Genomic DNA, 22,828 nt, shown 5'->3' with positions numbered 1-22,828 from the left:
ACTATTTTCGGAAGGTCAAGCACCTTTCTGATACCATGAGTGCCTCCGGAACCCCAATATCTTCATCAGAATTTGTTTCCTACCTTCTTGTTGGACTGAGCAGTGATTATGATGCCTTTGTTACCTCAGTCACTGCTCGTGTCGATCCCTTATCTCCTGTAGAGATCTACAGCTTACTGCTTACCAATGAGAGTTGTCTCTCTCACTCATCTCACCTACCTCCCACCACAGATTTATCCATCAACTTCACTACCTCAAATCGTGGCCGAGGTAACACTCGTGGTAATAATCGCGGGGGTTAATGAGGCTGCGGCAGGGGACTCCCCAACCTGTTAAATACTTTTTCCCCCAATACCTCCATCCAGAACTCCTCCTTACCCCACTCTAAACCTACCTGTCAAGTATGTGGAAATGTTGGTCACTCTGCAATCAAATGCTATTATAGGTTTGATCATGCAGTTCAAAGTGAACCACCTCGTTATTTCAATGCGAACTTCACCACTACAACAACCACTCCTGACCAATCTTGGTACCCAGATACGGCAGCCACAAACCATATTACCTCTGACCTCACCCACCTCAACATTAACCCCAACTCCTACACTGGTACAGATCAGATCTGTATAGGCGATGGCACTGCACTACCAATTGCAAACATTGGTGATTCTGAGTTCACTTCTTCCTCTCACTCTTTCACTCTCAAACGTTTACTTCATGTTCCTAACATAACGAAAAATCTGATTTCTGTCCGACAATTTTGTTTTGATAATTGTGTTTTTTTTTAGTTTCATGATTCTTTTTTCATTGTGAAGGATTCAAGGACGGGGACTCCTATTCTTCGTGGTCTCGTTCATAATGATCTCTACACTTTTCCAGCTTCTCCACCTCCATCTACGACGACTACACATCAAGCCTTTGTTGGTGAGTGTACCACTTCTTCTCAGTGGCACTCTCGACTTGGGCACCCCTCACTGCGTCTTGTTCATTGTGTTATTTCTCAATATTCTCTTCCAGTCTCTGTTCGTGATCCACCAAGTCTTTGTTCTGCCTGTTGCCAAGCCAAGAGAGCTTCTTTATTCTGATGTATGGGGCCCTGCCTCGGTTCCTTCTCGTGAAGGTTACCATTACTATGTAGCTTTTTTAGAGGATTTCACAATATTTACATGGTGGTTTCCATTAATACAAAAATCCAATGTTCTTTCTATTTTTGTTCAATTCCAAAAAAATGTTGAGTTGCAATTTAATTCCAAAATTCTATCTCTTCCAAGTGACTGGGGTGGTGAGTATCGAACTCTACACACCCTACTTAAATAAAAATCAAGGAATTAATCATCGCCTTTCATGTCCCCACACCCATCAACAAAATGGGGCTGTGGAACGAAAACACCGGCATATTGTTGAAATCGATCTCGCTTTAATGGCTCATGCCTTATTACCTCAAAAATTTTGGGCTGATTCCTTTCACACAACAGTCTATTTAATCAACCGTCTACCCACACCTCTTCTTGACTTTCAATCTTCTTTTGAAAATTTTTTTTCTCACTCCCCAGATTACTCGATGTTTAAAGTTTTTGGCTCTGCTCATTGGCCTCACTTAAGGCCCTACAATTGCCATAAAATTGATCTACGTTCTATTCAATGTCTGTTCATTGGATATAGTGATTCCCACAAAGGCTACAAATGCCTCCATATTCCCTCAAATCGACTGTACTTGTCCCGTAATGTAATCTTTGATGAAAACTGCTTTTCATTCAAAACTACTTCAAATACTCCTTCTCCGCCCAGTCCATCATCTCTGCCGTCTATTCTAGGCCCCCTCCCCACCCATAACACTTCGTCCAGTCCAATTACCCCTTTTCCATCACAACCCGAGTCCTCCTCTAGTATCTTACCTAAGCCCACTACAGAGCTCACTCACTCTCACAATCCAAATCTCTTAAACAACTCTAACTCATTTTCGGATAACTCCCAATCCAGACCCACTTCGCCCACTGCAAATATACCAAGGCCCATTTCATCCTCTCCTTTGTCCAACCCTAAATTCCCAAATCAGAGTTCCTCATCCACTTCTTCTCCTTCGTCTACTTTCGAGTTCTCCTCTCCATCTCCTTCCATCATAAATCGTTCCAAAACGAACTCACTTCGCCCCAAATTTTTTTCAGATGGGACAATGCTATGGCCACCACCATGGAGCTATCTTACACCACCTCTAGCCTTGTTCCTGATGGACCCACCAACGTTACAGAAGCTGCCAAGCATCATCAATGGCGTACTGCCATGACAAATGAATTTCAGGCACTCATGGAGACTCAGACTTGGACCTTGGTTCCACCCATTGGCATCGATAATTTGGTTGGCTGTAAATGGGTTTTTAGAACCAAACAGAACTCTGATGGCACTGTGGAGCGTTACAAAGCACGCTTGGTCGCGAAGGGTTTTCATCAACAGGAAAGTATAGATTTCTCTGAAATTTTTAGTCCTGTGGTGAAACCCATCACCATTAGGACCATTCTTACTCTTGTTGTTACTGCAAAATGGCCCATTTGGCAGTTAGATATCTCTAACGCCTTTTTGCATGGAGATCTTCAGGAACAAGTCTTCATGACTCAACCTGTTGGATTTGTGAACCCCGATTATCCCTCTCATGTTTGTTGCTTGAAAAAAGCCATCTATGGCCTTAAACAAGCACCCAGAGCCTGGTTATCAAAATTGAGCACATGGCTCCTTAAGATTGGCTTTACCCAATCTGTTTCTGATTCCTCTTTTTTCATCTATAAACACACTCTTCTACTACTCTATATTTTCTGGTGTATGTCAATGATATCATCCTTACGGGATCCTGTCAAATGGCTATCGCATCTATTCTTAAGTTACTACGTCAGTCCTTTCCAGTTAAGGACTTGGGTCCTCTTCAATTCTTTCTTGGTTTGGAAATTCAAATGGTCTTTACTTATCTCAAACCAAATACATTTGTGATCTCCTTCAAAAGACCAAGACGGACCTCGCCAAGCCTGTTAAAACTCCCATGGCTTCTAATATAAACCTTTCCCTTATTGATGGAGCTGCTTTCAGTGATCCTACCTTATATAGGAGCACTATTGGTAGTCTCCAGTACCTGTCTCTTACTTGCCCAGATGTGGCCTTTGCTCTGAACAAGACTTGCCAATTCATGCATGCACCTACCATCAATCACTGGCAAGCAGTAAAGTGGATCCTCTGCTATCTAAAACACAAAGCACACTTTGGTCTTCTCATTACACCTTCTTTCTCCTTTCATCTTCAAGCATTCTCTAATGTCGATTGGGTAGGTTACCTTGATGATAGGCGGTCTACTGGGGGACACTGTATCTTTCTTGGTCCAAACTTAATTTCCTGGGGTTCTAAGAAGTAAAAAACAATTGCTCGCTCTAGTATAAAGCTCTTGCTAATACCACAACTGAGCTATTATGGCTGCAGTCTCTACTTCATGAGTTGGGTATTTTTCTTTCTAAAGCTCTCACTTTATGGTGTGATAATTTGGAAGACACATATCTCTCAGCAACTCCAGTTCTCCATTCACGAACAAAACATATGGAGATCGATTTTCATTTTCTACGTGACTAGGTTTCTTCCAAAACCTTACAAGTTGCATTCATTTCCTCTCGGGATCAAGTAGCTGATATCCTTACTAAGCCTCTGTTATCCTCTTGGTTCATTGCTCTACGATCGAGTCTCACCATGATTCCCCTATTGGACTCGCGGGAAGGTGTTAGTGATTCAACTTCCAGCTTTATTTCCAATTCCAACTCAGCAACATATGTGGAGTCCAAATCATCCAAGCAAGAAGAATCTTCTGGAAATCATTTATTGTAAATATTCTTAGTTGGTGATTCATTGTAAATATTCCTTGGTTACTCTGATTGTACCCAAAAAGGAGCTTTTTGTTGTAACGACCGCTATACAGTTGGTACTAAAATTATGCACATCAAGTGTTTGTTATTTTGCTTGAACAACTGTCGGCAATCCTGGTCTATAAATAGTCTTATATACTGTTTATAAACAAATGAATGAAGTGGAATATTATCAGAGCATCTTTGATTTACAATAAATATTTATACATATATATATAAGCGGGACGGAGCTGGACGAGGGTCACCTCTATCCCACCCCTGCCCCCGTTGTGGGTGCCAAATGCAAGCAGGGCCACTCAGCCCCTACATCAAGCCGACGATTTTTAATCATGTTGCGATGCAAATGACAATTACTTGTTGCGACGGTTGTGGCCCTAGCTAATGACTCGGGGGCGCCAAAATCCAAATGAACGAAAACAAATGTTATTTCCCCCTCTTTCTTCTCCGTGGGTTAGAATCCCGAGTCCCACTTTTTCTCCACTTTCTTCTTCTCCACTTTCGTCTACCCCTGCAAATCCACCCATCCCGAGCTTCGTTCTTGCTACACGGACTAGCAAAACCTTCAGATTCCATACTTTAGAAATTGTAGCATTGTGGGCTGGCAACCTGTACTACGTGCTTTCCACAGAGAGAGAGAGAGAGCGACAGAGAGACAGGAGGGGAAGAAGAAAGCTTTTGACAAAAAGCTGTGTTTCGGGAGGAAACTGGGCGAACCCAACGCTACAAAGGTACACCACCGATTGTCCCAACTAGCCCGATCGAGTTTCTCGATGTCTGTCACTTTGTTTGTCTATTAATTAGCTTCTGATTTCGTGTATCTATGCTAAGCTCGACATATTGGCGAATCTTGTTCATGCATTCAACTAGTTGCTGCTGCTCTTCATCTATCTCTCCCCCTTCAGTACCCTTGCTGCTTTCCAAAAATTGTGCATTTCGTGTTTTTTGGGGAATTTTTTTCACCGTGAATCTTTGGCATGTTGTTTATGGGTAACTTGACCTTGTATCTCTGCCTTGGTATGTGGTGCTATAAGATGTGGGTATTAGATGTGATTAATTTTTTGGTGATATTCTGTTCACACACCACACATTTGATTACATAATTATCAAGGCATAAACTCACACTACAGCAGCCATCCCACTTGTGCAGTACTATCAAGTCGTTTGTTTGCACAATGTTTCTTCAGTTTACGTTGTATTCTGCACTTGCCCATAGCAAGTTTTATCGATCAACTACTTGTTGCTTTATATCAAACAAATGATGAGAGTTATTGCGTGGTATATGGTGGAATACAATTACATTAGTCTAAGAATCCATACTTGGATTACGCGATAAGTGAACATTTGAACATAAGAACCGTTAAAGCATATGATGAATTTTGCAAAACAGGAAGTCTAACTAGTAAATTGTCATGTCTGGGAGCAAGATTAAGGATTTTAGTGGGAGAGATTAGCATTTCAAAGAAATACCCAGATTGACCGATAAGGTTCCTAAAATAATCGATGACCCAATTTGGTTTGTTTGAGTTTTTAATTAAGTTTGACTTCTAAAATGACCATTTTCAAATTAAACTCATGCATGCTTTCTTTGAGGTAGGTTTAAAGTACTAGCAGGACCAAGCTATATATTAAACTGAGTTTCGGTTCATGAGTATTGGGTTTTGGTCCACCCCACATCAGCCATAGGCTTGGAATTCATTCTAGGCCTTTAGAGCAAGCTAGATGCATGCCTCTTTTGACGAAGGGGGTGGGAATCATGGAGAGTGTAGGGTAAAAAATGGCTAAGGCTTTAATTGCATTGGGTTAGGGTTAATTAATACCCCTCCTTTCCACTTTGAAAAACATCCCATGAGCTCAATAGCCACTCGAAACTTTTCATTGAAGAGTGGTCGTTTCACGACAACCCCTCACGCAATCAGTCTTGGCCTTTCAACTATTTCTCTCATTGTACGAGTTGGTGTCCTTAATCCAAGAATTAAGAAATTTAAGCGGAAGCTGGGGAAGTGAATCTCTTTTAACAACCAATACAAAACAGCAAAAATGCAGTATTGCCCAATTCGCCAAAGCTCACAATCGTGGATTTATGGTATCCCACTTGGACTATATAACCAAAAAACTGTTGTAGGAGGCACCCCTCTTGGCTTAGCTAAGAAAATTGGGAATGATGGAGAGTGGTCCTTTGGTTCTAGATCCATTTTTTTTATTTTTATGTTATATTAGTTGTAATGGGATGTTTGTTGGAATTACTCACCCCTTACTGTTATGACCTCCTTTTTGGTACAAATGTGTGCTTGGAATCGTCACTACAAGAAATCAGGCATCTTCCAGCGATTCTAAAATCTTTGCAGTAAAAATTGATGTTTTTGCATCGAATTCGAACTTGCTGCGGGCGTTTAAAATCTCATGTGCACTTGCACGCTGGGTTTCAATTAAAAATTTTTTTGCGTCGACTATTGTTGCTTTTACGACGATTTTGTGCGTCGCAAGACATAAAATTGTTGCGATGCTGTGATTTTCGTCGGGATTTCAGAATGGGGGCGCCAAAAGCACATAAGCCCTTTTATTCCCCCCAACATATTTTCCCCCATGTTTGCCCACTTCGGCAAACACCCTTTTGCACTTCGACCCATTGCACCCATTAGACTCCATTTTCAAACCTTGCAAGCTCCACCCTTCCCAGTGTTCTCTCACGGCGTCAACTCCTCCGCCGTGAGCTTTTGGCCCATTTTCCAAGTCCCATTTCCCCACACCATTCTCCGTTCCCCACACCACTCGAGCGAGGTGTCGAGCGCAAGTCGAGCACACGTTGTATTGAACATTGGCTGGATCGACATGTCGAGCGGAAGTCGAGCGAACCTCTTTCACTCTCTGTCTCTCTCTCTCTCTCAAGCACAATCTAAATCTCCTGATCTATATTGTTATATTATCTTCTACTTTTGATCACTTATTTCTTTTATAACTTTGCTCCCATCTATGAAGAAGCTAGCCAGTCTCTATCTTAGACCGCTTTTTCTTTCATTTTACAAGATTTCCCCTTTTTCCCTTTCTTTTTCATTTATTTACCGGGAAATATATCTCTTTTCTTTCTTTTAAAACTTCTTCCCGATCCTCCCTTAGCTGATCTCATCTTGATCTCATTGTTTCAACTTACAGCTATTATCCTTCCAAAAACTATTACTATTTAGAGCTACTCATGATCTATTTTATCCCAACAATAAGATGCACATGGTCTACCTTCACTTGCTCTAGAAGCAGCAGGAAATAAAGTGAAAGAAATGAAAGTCTAGTTTATTTGTCACTATGAATTGCTGATTTCTGCTCTATGGTTTCCACAGCCTTCTGTACTGCATTGCCTCTCTAAGCTGTGCCTACCTGGAATAAACCTATAAAATAAGTGAATCAGGACTAGTTTTTTAAACTCCTCATTTTCATGCCTCTCCTCATTGTCCATACAAGCATATATTGGGGATCCGATTAGTCCCCCCGGGGTGCTCTTTCCCTCAATTATTAAGGAGAAATTTTTTTACCCAATCTCTCTCAAATATGCAAAATCAGTTCCTACATTTCAAAATCTGTAGTCAATTATTATTGAAAAAGGATACGAGAATAATTATACACCAGTGTAATATAGGATGTTATGATATTAACATCCTATATATGGTTTAGAACCAATCTGTCTCATCTTATTAGTGAACTTCCTGGTATATTCCTCATTTAATTATTTGGTTTGTAATTTCACTCATGTACGTCTTTGCCTTAGTTTCCCCACTTTCCTTCTCCACTTCGACCTTAGGCCTTCTGGTTTCTGCAATAAACTAGTACGTCTCTGGTTTCTGCCTTAGTTTCCCCAATTTCACCCATGTACATCTCTGTTGCTTCAATAAACCAGTGAAAGATTGCTCTTCCATGATATATTTTGACAGTAACATATCCTGCATATTGGTTGTCTTCCACCAAAGGCTGGCCTGGAAGTCTATGCACTCTGTCTGCTTCTGGTTGGGCCAAGCTTTCATCGGTATAAGCTGGCTCATACCTTGCTTTTTGTACCTGAACTAGCAGATAAATTACAAGCAGACCAACACAGCAAACATTCTGTGTGTAAATGGAGAGAAATCCACTAGGACCACCTCTCAGAAAGGCCTTATCCTCTTCCTCTCCCTCTCCCTCTTGCTCTATCTCTCAAAATTAAGACGTATATACACACAGCCAAAGTCCGTGCAGACTGTATTTTTAAAATAGGGAAGGATTGGAAGGCACATATATGTGTGATTACATATATGTGGCTGTCAATATCTTTTATAAAATACCAAAGATCCATTCCAATCCTTTATACATAAATCATGAGGACTTTATTTCATATAATCGCCGTGGAAGCATTTTGTATTGCTGACTTGCTCCTGCCAGTATATAGTCGGCATTTTAATTAGGGAAAATTTAAAATTGTTGCTTCTATTAAAAAAAAAGTGCCCATTTGACTTCTAGAACTTGAAAGTATAGTGCCTTTATGTAAGAAGGGAGTGATCCTTTTTCTTTTCACAAACGGCTAGTGCAGATTTTTGGAAACATGGAGTACTTATATATAGGAGTATATATATTATATATAAAATCAAACAGACAAGATCTATGGTCTGTCTAGTAAATATATTTGTATGCTTAATTTCCATGGAAATCTTTTAAACACATGCACGAGCTTAATATATATGACTATATATATATATATATATCTTTTAATACGATACTGAACTTTCATTCATGAAGAAACATTACAAAGTTTTTCTGAGATAACCTCATTCGCAATTTTCTCAGCACCCTCCTCAATCCAACATTGAAATTCATTCAAAGATAAAGCAAATTTATATAATATATGTGCAACCCCGTTGCCTTCCCTCTTCACAAACTTGATCTGCCCATTCCTGAAAGCTGTCTCAGGTTCATCTTGGTTTGCCTGATTATATATGCCCATACGAGGTCCAGCAATCTTCTTCACTTATCACAGCCTTAATTAACACTAAAGCATCACCTTCAAATAACATTTGCTAAAACCCAAGTCTAAGCATGTTTCGACCGCCTTTCTTAAAGCTAAAACTTCAGCCATTACAGCTTCAGTTTTTATATAAATTCTTTCACAACCTGCATAAATTATCTCACCAGAACTGTTTCTAATTATTATTTTTTTGATAAGTAAGAACTGTTTCTAATTATGAATCCCAGCCCAACTCTTTTGTTTTGAACATCCATTGCAGCATCAAAATTAACTGCCAACCACCCCTCATCAGGCGTCTTCCACTTCACTAGATCTGTACCTGTTGTTACATCAGTTGGTCTCACTTTCATCCTCTGCACAGCTTCTCTGAAAGCCTTCTGAGCTTGTACAGCTGCATTATAAACTTGTGTAGGGCTAGTGAATTGATCTTCAAAAACCAGCTTGTTACAATTGTGCCAAATACCCCTCATAACACCACTACCTCCTCTAAAACATCTGATTTCAAATTCAGAATCAGCTTATCCCATAAACATAAAAACATCATCCACCATGACAGTCCATTTCTGCACTACACTACCATTTTCAGACCACACATCATTGGCAACAGGGCATTGCCATAAGGCATGCAGTACTGTTTCACAATCTACCTTACAAATAGTATGAGTTGATATTATTACCAAACTTCCTCTTATAAACCAGTTCTTTTGTAGGAAGTGCATTTGTGCAAGCTCTCCTTATATAAAATGTTTTTTAGCCCCAGACACATTAAACTTCCAAATTTTTTGCCAGTTACTGCTCTGCAGATCACATCTTGATGTCTCACCTACTTCCCTTCTTCTTTTACTTCTAGCCACATGATATGCACTTCTAACATTAAATCTTCCATCTCTACTAAAACTGGTATAGCAGTTTGTCTTAGTTACTTCCTGCATTGAGGTAAACTGATAATCATTTCAGCTTCCTCAGAAACTTAAAATGATTTCTAATAAGTTTTCATCCCAAGTTTTGTATTTAGGGCCTTATTAAATTTGAAACTCTTGCATCTAGTCCCAACTCAGTAACAAGTGATTGCACAAGAAAAGAAGATGGCTTAGGTAGCTTGTTCTGTTCCCAAATCTTAATCTTCTTACCATCCCCCCCACGCCATATTAGCCCTTCTCTCAAAATCTCTTTTTGCTTCCCACATACTCCTCCATATAAATGATGGAGAACTTCCCACTTTTGCTGAAAATAACACATTTTCCATTAAATACTTTTGCTACTGTAAACCAGGATCACAAGTGATGTAGCATCCTTTAACAACTTCCAACTATGTTTACCTAAAAAAGCTAAATTAAAATCCTCAATGTTTCTAAAACCCAAACCACCACTATTTTTTGCCTCCCCCAATCTGTCCCAACACTTCCAATGGAACACCCTTTTTGTTATTAGACTTCCCCCACCAGAATTTTGCCAACATATTAGACATCTCCTGGCACAATCTCCTTGGCATCTTGAAAACATTCATTGTATATGTTGGGATCGCCTGCAAAACTGCTTTAATAAGAATTTCTTTACCTGCCTTAGACCAAAAACCAATCTGCCATCCATTACTTTTCCTCCACAGCCTATCTTTAATATTTCTGAATGTGTTATACTTAGTTTTACCTGGAAAATAGTTAACCCAGTGTCATTGACTCCATACACACTACAAGGAAAAAGGTTCCACATGCACCAGGATCTTTCCGTGTCATTGTCACAGTTATGCCAACAAAACTCCTGAAAAATAATTCATGTAAATTCCCTATATACGTATTTATCCATGATAGCATATACTGTTTGACATTCCCCTAGAGTTCATATGTAACTTAACAATAATTAGAACGAAAAAGCTAGCATATAGTATTAGTTTCTATGTATATGTTTCTGATATTAATATTATATTCTGGGAAATATATCATGCCATGTTTCATTACGAGTCTTTTTTATTCCTTATGATTAGCTGTTTCCTAAACATATGCTAATGTGTGTATAATTAGGAAAATTTAAAGGTTGAGGTAAAGAAGCTGGAGTTTTCCGTGCAAGCGTCTTCTTAGTATATTGGCAGAGGGACCCTTTTAAGGTAATTAATGTAGACATAAAGTTCATGAATTCATACCATTCTAAGGTTGGCATTTAGAAATTATGATTAAGTCCTCCTCCACCACCTGAATTGAGATATCATTAATGTCTGAATCTTTTTGATTTTATTTTTACTGTTTTTGTGGCGTATGCAATTTATTTATTATAGTCGAGTATCTAATAAATTTTGCATAGTGAGTTCAGTTTTGATAGGTCAACTTGATTTGTGTTCTATGATTTATGATCATTACTTGATTTTATCATAACGGAAGTTACCTAAATCATAAGGTTAGTCAAAATGTAACTGACAAAATGCTTACATGTGTTGATACCTTGAGTTTCTGAGTTGCAAATATTGAAGTTATACGATTGGTGTTTAGGCTTATAAAATGAGTATGTTTTCAGTTGTATAATAAACCATAAGATCTAAGATATTACCTGGATGCGTCAGCACGGTGTTAGTTGCACATATCTTGTTTGGACTTTGGTTAATGTCAGTGCCTTGTGTGATTTTATTGTCTTCGGACTTATTAAGGAATTGTTATTTGATTGAGCTTATTTTTATATTCTTCATTCATCTTGAAGATCTTAGAACCTAATGTACATTAGAAAACAATTTCCCCACAAGTGGATCTTGCAAGTGATGTTCTTCATTATAATATTTTATTTGATGTTGCTTTCTTCCAAGTTGAAACTTTTATGACTTCAATGACGAAAAAAAACCAACCTGTTTGAGTTTGTAACAAGAGGATATTGCCTAGTTAAACTGTTTATATTTGAGGAACAATAGACATTTGTTTGAAAAATGCATCTATGCTCATGTCTCGGCCAAGCCTAGTTCTTGTAGCATATGGCTTCTTTAACATGTATGTTTTACTTTTATGTAAATGCTTAGTTTTAAAACTTGTTATCTTAATTTCTGGAAACGTGTATACCGAGAACTAATTTTGGCTTACTTTGTAGTGCTAAGTTGTAATACACAAGGGGAACACATAATGCAATGATGAGTCAGAATTTAATGCGAATATTGATAACGTTTGTTGTAATCATGGTTTGATTCAAATCTGAACATTCTGCCGTGGTATTAGCAAGTAAATCTGTTCATGTAGATATGTTTCAGAGTTTGCATCATGGCAGTTTCGGTGTAAGGTTTTCAAGCATGGGTGTAGGCATAATTCTCATATAGTGAAATGTGCAAGTTAGAAATTTCAGATTTTTTTGGGTTTTCTGAAATTGGTTTTGTGATAATCATATTTTAAGTCTAGAAATATACTTAAGAGTAGAATTACATGTAAGTTTGTGAGTCTTGGTAATTTCTACGGGGAAATGCAACTTTTCAAAAATTTATGGGTCCAATTGCAATTTCTGGAAATTGAAGGATTTGAGCAAATTGCTGTTTTTAGAAGTTTGGTAGAGTATATATTTCGTGTTTCAGGAACCCTGCCAATAACATTTTTTACTTTCACATCCTAGGGTCTCAAAGTTTTACTGAGTCTAAAATTTTTACAGTGTTGAAGGAACTTCCTTTCTGAAACATATATCCACACTTAGACCCATCCCCCCCTCCATATTGATAGCGAGTTTGACAGAAAAGTACCTGATGACATGAAAGGATGATCATTCTAAAACACTGATAATGGTAAAAAATGTAAAGCAATACAGTGGACATTTGGATAATAGAGAAAAACCCTCCCCCCACTATCACAGCACGCTTCGGTAACTCCTCCAAAATTAAAGCCTCGTCTGATGTTATGGCTAACTCCTGCCATTATAAAGGAAAAAAAGGCGGGGAAAAGGCTTCCATGAAAACATGTTCATTTAATATTAGATCTACAAGAGTCATTGAACAAGAGTCATTAAACAAGCATCCAGGTCGAAAAACTTTAATCATAGACACAAAGTCCCTTTTACTGCCCAAGTACTGTGTTTACAAGTGCAGTTCATATGAGCATCTCGCAATTCATAGATGCCATAATTGTTTTTCTTATAAGTACTAATAATATTCAAGTATACCAACTACAAGCTTCCATAACCTCCAAGATAGTTCCAACTCTTGTGTAGGTGGACCATCTAGTTAGCATCTTGATATGCACTATCTGCTCTATACCAACAAATATCAAATATAGTACTATATTTAACATGATGACTTATATTTTCTGCAGCACTTCACTACCCCTTTGCATAGGGTAACCTGCCTCATATACCTTGGGGTCAACCATGTTAAAATCTCAATATGTCCTCATTGCAGCCATGATGTGCATGGCATAAACACAAGAAACCGTTCACCACTACCTTCATCAGTCCACAGCAATCTGCATGACAACCCCGGTTAGTATCATTTTCTCCATCTTCTCTTGTGCTCCACATGCAAGTAACTTCGACTTTGCTGCCTATTTTCCTCACCAATGTACTTTTTCAAATTCTTTACCTGTCCTCCATCTAGCTAAATTGAAGTTATCCGATTAACTGATATTGTTTCGTCAAACATTTTAGATGGACAAAAGCTGGATGAATTTGACCGATAGGCTTGTATCACCTGCATACGCCGAGGGTGTTAACAATTTCCTCACCTTGGCACGAAACCATTCTTGGGGAAGTGATCGCATTCGGTGTCCATGCCGTACATGCTATAATAATCTCTTCTTGCCTATATTTGATGTGGAGACTCACTTGTTCATTAAAGGGATCAATCCAAATTACACCCAATGGATATTTCATGGGGAGGAGGAAACACAGAGTTTCAATGACGACGATGATGATAGTGTTGCTGATTATGCCGACGAGTACATTGATGACATGGACCATATGTCAGATGAAATTCGGGCAGGCACATTCGTTGATGCTCCCCATGATCATAGCAATCCATTGCCAACTAGTCGATCAATACCAGATCCCTCCCCAAGTTCGTCTTTCGACCAGCTATTAGAAGATGCCCGACGTCCACTTTTTGCCAGCTGTACAAAATTCTCAAAACTATCACCTGTTAGAGAACCTGAACCTAACGGAGAAGATATCGGTACAATCGTCATTTGCGTGTTTTTTCAATAAAGAATGAGTTGAATCATATATGTGTAAATAACAAAGATTAAATATGAAGACTGATAGTCATTTTTGTTATCTTGAAATACAGCTGCGAATGCCCCCGTGGTGCTTGCAATAAACCAGGAACAGAGGAAACATGGACGTGGGCCCGCTAAGTGCACTGAGTTCTTGAAGTTGAGGAAGCATGGAAAAGTGCCTTTGAAGATTAATGACGGTGAAACAGCACCGTGTTGTGAGAACGCATCCATGTTTACGACACGGGTAACATGGATAGTGAATCATCACTGCGACATGAGTTATTCGAAATGGACCGATGTGCCAAAGGCACAAAAGGACGAGTTGATTGACCGTGTTCGGGTAAGACAGTTGTTATTTCATTTTGACGGTAAGAAAGTGGGTCTACTATAATCGATGACATTAACGTGATGGTCATCCCTGTAGGGTGACTTCGTGCTGGATTGGGAGCTGGAGAATCATAGATTGACAGTCTTGAAAAAGCTGCGTAAGCGGTTTAATGCATTCCATCATGAATTACACAAAAAATATTTATCATATGGAAGTCACGAAGAAGCCTTGGCTTCTGGGACTAGCATGGTCGACCCCCTTGTCTGGGTTAAGCTATGTGAGAGGTGGGGAAGCGACGCCTTCAAGGTATATATTGGTTGTTCAAATTAAAAACATAAGTAATTTAATAAGTCACGAAATGGCCACTGGATTATTCAGTTTGTGTAAGGCGCTAACATTGGGTTTTAATGGCAGAAAATCTCAAGCCAAAATCGGGAGAATCGGAAGAGGCTAAACATTAACCACACAGCAGGCCGTAAATCCTTTGTGAGGATACTGGAGGAGAAGGTATAAGGTTTCAATTAATTTCTGTCATAACAATGCTCGCAACCCATTTTGCCATAACGATGCTCACAACTCAATTGCTGCATTTATATTGGTCTATTATTTTCCTAAGATGTTTGTAAGGGTGCTCTAATATGAAGTATGATGTTGGTTAAGTTCATCTCCATATTGCTCAAGCATAAAAGGCCGTAACCAGTATAAAATAGAAACCTAGAGGTACAGTTTTGAGATCTAATCGTATACAAGTTAATTGTTTTTTTTTTTTTTTTGAATAGGTAATCAATACAAGTTAATTGTTAACGTATACAAGTATAGAATGTGGGATAAGAGAGGGGACAACTTAGTTAACATAAACTCTAATTGTTGCTTAGAAGGCCCTCTATATAGAATTAGATAATTAGTTTGTGAAAATGATGCATGGCAGTGTTAAAAATGTGCACTTTTTTATGGTAGAGGCGTAATTTGTCAGCGATTAGCATTTGTGGTGTGCGTTGGGAAGAAATGTACATGTCGACTCATTTGCAACGTAAGGTATGAAGGTATTTAGTTTCGTATTGATGTGTTTGTGTGGCTGTAAATTTGGTTTTTTTATATGCTTGGTCCTGAGCTTAAACAAATTTTCCGTAGAATCATGTTTTTGATTGAACATCTACCTGTACACATTCCACACTTGTAGCGGGCTACAAAGGCGAACTTGGTGGAGTTCTATAAGGAGACTCGTTGGTCTAAGAAGAATGGTAAATTTGTCAAATCAGCCACTGAAGACACTTATGTGAGTTCGATCTTTGTATTAAGTTTATTTGCTGCACAAAGGATGGTTCAATTACTTTATATTTGAAAGTGATAAACTCATAAACATCACAAGACTTAACAATACCAGTTGCCTTCTTTTGTCCACGTGCAGAAGGAGATGGTTGGAAAGCTGGATGATCTAGAGCCTGAGAAACGCACCGATGATGCAGCAGCGAGTGTCTTTAGGGAGGTGTTTGGTCATAGACCAGGATATGCAAGGGGGCTAGGAGAGATGGTCATCCCGGAGTCGACAAGACAACGTGACCGTGAACGAGAAAAAGAGTACCTAGCTTTAGTTGAAAAACACAAGAAAGATGCCGACCATTACAAGACTCAGCTTGATGAAATGAGGGGAGAAATGCGAGTACTTCTGGGGAGGCAAAATGAAATTGACAAAATGTTGCGGAGTTTCTTCGCCAATTTCCCGTCTCACGGAGAGTCTCTTGGAGAGACTCAGTGAGCTGGTTACCTTCAGAAATTATGGGAAGGGTTTTTTTTTTGTGTATTTTGGGTCATTTACAAATGGGGGGCAACTTTTGTTGTGACGTAATTAAGGAGGATAAAAGGGAGGGCAGATGTAAGTATCTAAGACAACTTTTCTGCACATATTATAAGTTCTATTTACATGCACCAACTGTACAACTTGTTATACAGGATCCGCAAATGGGGTGGATGGGATTGGTCGCCTTTCGGCGTGGAACATTTGGATTGCATGACTGATGTTGGTAATTAATTGGTCTCGTCTTTTGCTTGTAATTGAGCGACGCAACTTTGGCTCAAGGATTCTCCGTGGGCTGGATGAACAGGTGATGTAATTCTAACCGTAGTAAAGTTCTTTCATAAGAATTAATATTAGGTGCTCATATAAAATTTTAAGCTATTGTATGTTCTTTGTTGCACGATGGAGTAGAAAGTGGGTGGGCTATGGACCATGCTAATTGCATTTCTCTTCTCTGATATGTAACTTTCAGTGTCATGAGTATATTGGTCCTATCTTAGTGCATCGGTGAAGTTTTGGTTTTTAATATTGACCCAATGGAAGGGAATACATGACATGGACTTTGTTTGTAAATTTAAGGAAATCCAAACAACAGTTTAACTTATATTTTCTTGCAAGTATTCACATTATTATTTTTATTAATGTGAGAGGTGTATCCCAAGTACATAGGAAATATACAAGAGGAACACCTAACTAGATCTAGAAAAAGAGACAAGAAAATCATGAAACTCAGCCCTAAACTCCATCTCAGTTGCTCAAAGGAGCCATACTTGGGATTGTATTCTAAAAAGACTGATCAATGTCTTAGTTAGAGATCCTTGGAAACATTATAAAGTTATAAACTGCAAGAAATTCTCCCTTTCACACATACCAAATGTCCATAGAAGATCGAAGTCCATTATGTTAGGATAGAAGGGATCGGAATAGAGGATCTGACAACGACAATAGGTTGATCGGACATAAAGTAAGGAGAAGACATAAAGCTGTGAGACAAGACATAAAGCAATGAGAATGAACTTAAATAGGGAGAGAGGCAACAAAAAAGAGATCAACGGCTTCATTTTAAGATTTGGAAGGAAGGGGAGAACCATAGAGCTCCAAGACCATTTTCCTTATAGAGAATTCCATATGAGTAATTGTAGAAAGCTTAGTGAGAAAGGAGAGGCGCTTGTATTAAACAATGTTTATAGTGAATTTTACACCTAAGACCCATGGATGTAAGCCTTAGAACCGAACCACATAAATACTGTCTTCTTTATTTCCTGCCATTTATCATTAAACCATTAATGAGCTCCTCAAACACGCTACTACCAAGGAAGAGTACTAGAGGGTCATGACCATACTGTTGAGGCTACAAATGCATCAACATGGGATATAGTAAATAAACTGCTGATGTCTATCGAGTTTGAATAGGAAGAGTCTGTCATACAATTATCATGGGGCTAATAATAAGGATTAACATGTGCAAAGAGTCCCAAAAAAACAGTAATCGTGGCTTGCTTCCTTTCATGCAAAGATTGGAAAAGGCATTTAACGTACACTTTCTTATTGAAGGCAGGAAAGATATATAAAATGTAGAAGTCCAAAGCTTTGGTCTGGTATGTACTCGTAACTCGGATCTCAGCAATATTTGCTCATTTAATGTTTGCTTGTATGCTTGATTTTATCTTTTCCATCAAGAAACAGACATACTCTGCATTCATGTGGTGTTAACCTTAGGTTTAATTAGCTTGGTGGTTTCTATCATCATATCTTTAGGGAACTGCTGTTTGTAGCTGTTGTATTTTCTTTTTCCCTTAGTGAGTGAGAGATTGATTGAACTTCCCGAAAAAAAAAAAAATATGATTTTGATTTGGTTGGAACATTACAATTACTGGAACAGGATTGTGTCCCTCATGGAATGTCAAAAGTATTCTATTGCTTACCCTTTTGATTTTTAATATTGATTACTCTTTTCATTGACTTTATTATCTTCAATCATATAGTTGGCGTGACATATTTTAAATAATATTTTATTTAGTTGGTCAATATAAAAAATTAATTAAATTATATCTTATCAAGCATTGTGATTAGAAATGACAAAGTATTAATTCGCACAATGGTCAAACATGTAGGTTCATGGTTATATATATAACAGGAGAGGTAGAATGTAGATGTTCGTATGATCAGCAAACTGAAAAAGAATCTTATTTTCAGCTGTAAAATAGTTTAAATAACAATGTAATTTGTTTAAAATAGTTTAAATTTAAATTCAGACAACAGAGTATCCGTAGTACTGTTGCTGATGCCCACGTACTGCCCTGCACGAAGCCCTCGCCTGCATGCATTGAGACAAAACATGAATGACCATCCCTCTTTGGCTCATATAAATTATACGCATGATCTCTCTCTTCCTTATCTGATACCAAAGTTGTCATTATCTTCTTCCCAACTTTCCACCAGATTCGGAGACTAAAAGGCATGTCATGAGTTGCCAAAAAAAAAAAAAAAAAAAACGTGGTATAAAGCAGCTTAATAGAGTTCGTCATTTCCCTGCAGAGTTATCACAATGAATGACTGACGTATTTACATGCATTCGTTCGTGCTACAGCGGAATTTGGGCTGGATCTACATATATAATTTGTTTTTTCTCTGGCTCGTCTCTCTCTTCTATCACGATATTTATTTGACTTGAAACGTTTATATTAATTCTAGTGTTGGCTCGGCAATGATAATTTCAATATTGGATCCTTCCGTTAATCTTTACTAACAGAAATCTAACGTAACTCTATGCCTACTACCCCATAAAGTGGTATAATACTCTTCTTTTTGACAGATCTAAACTCTACTAGATTAATTAAACAAATGACTGTTCACATGAGTACTCTAAGCATACAACTAATAAGCGATACCACTCATTGAATAGAATTTTGATGGTTTCCATCTGATTGCTGTGTTTCGTTCTTGCTGAAACGTTTACATGTGGTCGATGATTTTGGGCAGTGCATTCCAAAATAGTTGGCGTTGCAACAAATTTTTGCTCTTCTTTTCCACCACTCATTGAATAGAATTTTGATGGATGTATGTTTCTGCATCGTTATTTTAGATTCAAACCGTTAAAATGCATCGCAACGAGTGGGTGGTGATCAGTGGGTTGCTGGATTTCTTGAGATGTTTGAAGAACTCTGCCATAAAATGGTAAGTCAATTAATACATAACCAGTTGGATATATCTAGATAATTATTCTAGTGTATGAGAGCATGTGCAGATTTTTATCTACTTGTTGACTGGAACATGATCAAGATGATAAATATATAACACTAGATTACACTAGACTATAACTTGCAAGTTTCAGCACCCGACGTCTGAGATAATTGTTTAGCATGCAGCATTCAGCCAAGATACTATTTTTTGTAAGCAGGAAGTAACCTAGTTAAATATTAAGGCTGTGCTAAGAAGATGGCCATGGAATAATGAATTTATATATATTGTTGGGAGAAGAGAATCTCCATGTTTTATTAGTTAATTTTCTGTTTTCTTAAGACTGCAGCTAATTTAAGTTTCTAGCAACAATTTGGCTTCTTGAACATATATTTCAGACTACATGGTTGGGAAATGCTGATTCATGATTTCCAACTTGAAGGGAATATATATGCCAATTAATGGCACCGACCTAGCTAGCTAGGAGAAGTTTCAAAGTACAAGCTGAAAGATGACCCACATAAATATAATATCAAAACAGGCTTTCCTGTCATTTATCATGTTAGGCTCGATCCCAAGTAGTTCAATTAATTATATGAGAAAAAGTTAGGTATGAGTTGTTTCAGAACAAGTTAGTGGATCCATGATCAGAAACTTGTGAAAAACTTGCCCTTAGTTAGAATTTTATTTCAAAATTTGAACAAAAAATTGACTTCAGGTTGTGGGAATCCTTTTATACACTAAGATAAAAAAACAAATTAAGTTCTTGTTTACCAAAGAGTTGAACATGTGCTTAAACTAGTCAGAAGGCATGGATGCATCTGATTCGTATTAGTTGATGTTGTTCAATGCATAAAGTCATCTCGCATTAATTATACAAAAAGTTTACACAACTGCAGCAGTAGAATAAGTTTTGTTATCAAGGTTATTTTTCAGGCAATTAGTATAATGCATCTTATCTATAACTTCTTGTTGTATACTGATGCATTTTATTTGTAACTGCCAGATTGATGTTTGCATGCCAATTTCATAATCAAAATATCCCACCTGTACGAGGACATGGTTGCAGTGATGTTGAAGATGTTCCACCCACCCCTGCCAGAAAGCATATTATTACTGCTGCATACCATCTGTCTATGTAAATAGAGGAGCACTTATTTGAGTGAATGTGGAGTGTATGTTACTGTTAGTCTATGAATATGTGACAAAAAAACTATCGTTGCAATACTACATACTTGCTTTCCATTAATGCACCAGTATACATATAACCTACATTAATGTGAATCTGTCAATATTCTTTTGGATGAATGAATGTCCATTATTTTTGGTTGTCTCAGTTGCCCAATAAGTTTTCTTGATGGGGATCCTATATTTGTCCTGTATATATGTTTCGAGTTTGTAAGCTCAATACCTTATGTCCATAGTGCATTGGATCAGTAGTGATCTGTATGTGCAGTGGGAATGTAACCAATACTGTTCGTGTATTTAATATTTTCAGTTGAATTTAAATTTCCTCATTTGTACAGGAAATTCAGCATGAAAAACGTTTAGGCTAAATCATAGGACAGTGTTTTGAAGAAATTGTTAGTGATTGAGGTGAAATGGGGTAAATGATGAGTAATCAGATGGTCATGTGTTAATACATGGCCACTGGAAAACATTGATGGTTGCTTGAATAATTAATGTTTATGTAACCAGGAAAAAGACTTTAATTACGGTTAGTGGAGGAAACACCCAAAAAAAGTTATCTGCGGCGATTCCCAAAATCGTTGGGAAGAGGCGTGTTCAATTTCGTTGAAAATTGATATATTGCGGCAATTAAATGCGGCCGCAATAAGATCTTAACAATTCATATCTTTTTTGCGACGCTAATATTAATCGTCGGGTTTACATTATTGCGGTGGAGTAGGTACCATCTAAGGCGATTAATATAAATATGATCGATGCAAAAAGTTCGGATTATTTGCAACGATTTCCTTATCATTTGCAACGAAAATTATATGCTAGAAATAAGTTTTCCTAACGATAGCTTGAGGAATCTGGGATGTCCATTTACGGCGAACATTCAGATTATTGCGGAGGAAAAAATTTGCTGAAAATAATCACTTTTTGAGATGAAACTGGACTCTGGAAAAGACAATTTTTCTTATTATAGCATGTTGTTTTAAAATGCGAAGAGGTTGACGTGCAGTTTAGCTGTAATTAATAATCACAGCTAAACTGCATTTAATTGCGGCCGCATTTAATAGTTAAGATCTTATTGCGGCCGCATTTTATGCCATTGCTTTGTTTTTATTCATTTAGCATGTTCTTTTAAAAACTGTAGCATGTTCTTTTAAAATGCTATAATCACAGGCTAAGATCGAAACGAAAAACCAACCATAGTAGATCAAAACACCCATCGATAATCGATCACTCAAATCTTAGAGCAAATCGAGTAAAATTTAAGGGAATATCCGGAGGGTTAAGGAATTAATACAATATCTCATGAGTAATGTAGAGATTAGCAACAAGAATCTAAAGGGAACCTTCATTAATCAACTACAATTATCCAAATAATAATAAAATTAATATATATTAGCACTCAAACTGGTGATATAAGTACAAATTTTCGTTATCTGTAAATTTTTATTAACATTTTTGATGTTATAATTAAGATTTTTCTCAAGAGAAGAGTTTGTGAGCTATCTTGATTTTTGGAAGCTTGTAAATATTGTTAAAGCGCCAGGTTTAACAAAAGAGTATTGCTACATTTATAAAAAGATTTTATAAAAGTAAAATCACATATCAATAAAATTTCATGTGATATATTAGATCTACTTTACAATAAAAATAACTTTATAATCTGACGTACTACTTTAAGCCACGTCAGTTGTGAGTTTACTTTAAAACCTTATTATGTACCTAATGTTTTTAAGGAGCCAACAAATCTAGATCATTTGCCCCCCAAGACACAACTTTTAGCACCTTAATCTCATTTAGAAATATTTTTGTTTGTCAACAAGTTTTTTATGCCATTGCTTTGTTTTTATTCATTTATTTTTTTAGATCTCTAAAGTTTCCCTTGTTTTCTCAACAACCTTTTCCTACTTGCACCTTTATATATTTTTCATTAATAAAATTTCAAATTCTCATGATACAGGGTTCCCTTCAATTACTCTCTCTCTCCTCTCAAGATCAGCTTGCTGACATCTTTATCGAGTCTCAACCTACGAGTCGGTTTCGTTATTTAATTGACAACCTCAAGGTGGTTTCTCATCCACCTTGAGTTTGAGGGGACTATTAGTGTATATGTGTTATGTGAGTCCCACGTTGGTTTAGTAATACCCTTGCATAGTCTTTGGCCTCTTATATATAGGCCACCTTGTATAGCACAACGGAGATATACAATTCTAACAATAACTTCGTATAGAAAAGGTGATAAAGTTGTGTTTACCAAAATATATAATTTTAGAATTGATGGGAAAATCCAGTTTGCCCCCAGACATTACAATC

General features: G+C 37.6%; 1 protein-coding gene across 3 annotated transcripts; it reads left to right on the top strand.

Moving 5' to 3' along the window:
- Positions 1 to 4,269: 4,269 nt before the first annotated feature.
- Positions 4,270 to 20,534, top strand: LOC121239297. 3 transcript variants are annotated; one of them, XM_041136508.1, is made up of 12 exons: positions 4,270 to 4,618; positions 10,902 to 10,972; positions 13,134 to 13,299; positions 13,465 to 13,987; positions 14,102 to 14,370; positions 14,455 to 14,664; positions 14,773 to 14,865; positions 15,539 to 15,634; positions 15,767 to 16,231; positions 16,309 to 16,460; positions 19,239 to 19,330; positions 20,340 to 20,534. In XM_041136508.1, the coding sequence occupies exons 3-9, from the start codon at positions 13,288 to 13,290 to the stop codon at positions 16,112 to 16,114; spliced, it is 1,551 nt and encodes a 516-aa protein (XP_040992442.1). In that variant the 5' UTR covers positions 4,270 to 4,618; positions 10,902 to 10,972; positions 13,134 to 13,287; the 3' UTR covers positions 16,115 to 16,231; positions 16,309 to 16,460; positions 19,239 to 19,330; positions 20,340 to 20,534. The 3 variants fall into 3 exon arrangements, with proteins under 3 accessions (XP_040992442.1, XP_040992441.1, XP_040992443.1); XM_041136507.1 differs by having other exon boundaries at positions 10,890 to 10,972; XM_041136509.1 differs by lacking the exon at positions 10,902 to 10,972.
- Positions 20,535 to 22,828: the final 2,294 nt, after the last annotated feature.

This window comes from Juglans microcarpa x Juglans regia, chromosome 7D (genome assembly GCF_004785595.1).
Source record: "Juglans microcarpa x Juglans regia isolate MS1-56 chromosome 7D, Jm3101_v1.0, whole genome shotgun sequence".
Taxonomy (NCBI): Eukaryota; Viridiplantae; Streptophyta; class Magnoliopsida; order Fagales; family Juglandaceae; genus Juglans; species Juglans microcarpa x Juglans regia.
The sequence above is the reverse complement of the archived record's forward strand: the minus strand, read 5'-3'. Positions and strand labels throughout refer to the sequence as shown.

What these genes read in the sequence shown, in the direction of transcription:
- LOC121239297 (XM_041136509.1), top strand. An exon ending in ACCTAACGGAGAAGATATCG is followed by an intron (nt 13,988 to 14,101) that starts GTACAATCGTCA and finishes CTTGAAATACAG; the next exon opens with CTGCGAATGCCCCCGTGGTG. An exon ending in AGTTGATTGACCGTGTTCGG is followed by an intron (nt 14,371 to 14,454) that starts GTAAGACAGTTG and finishes TCATCCCTGTAG; the next exon opens with GGTGACTTCGTGCTGGATTG.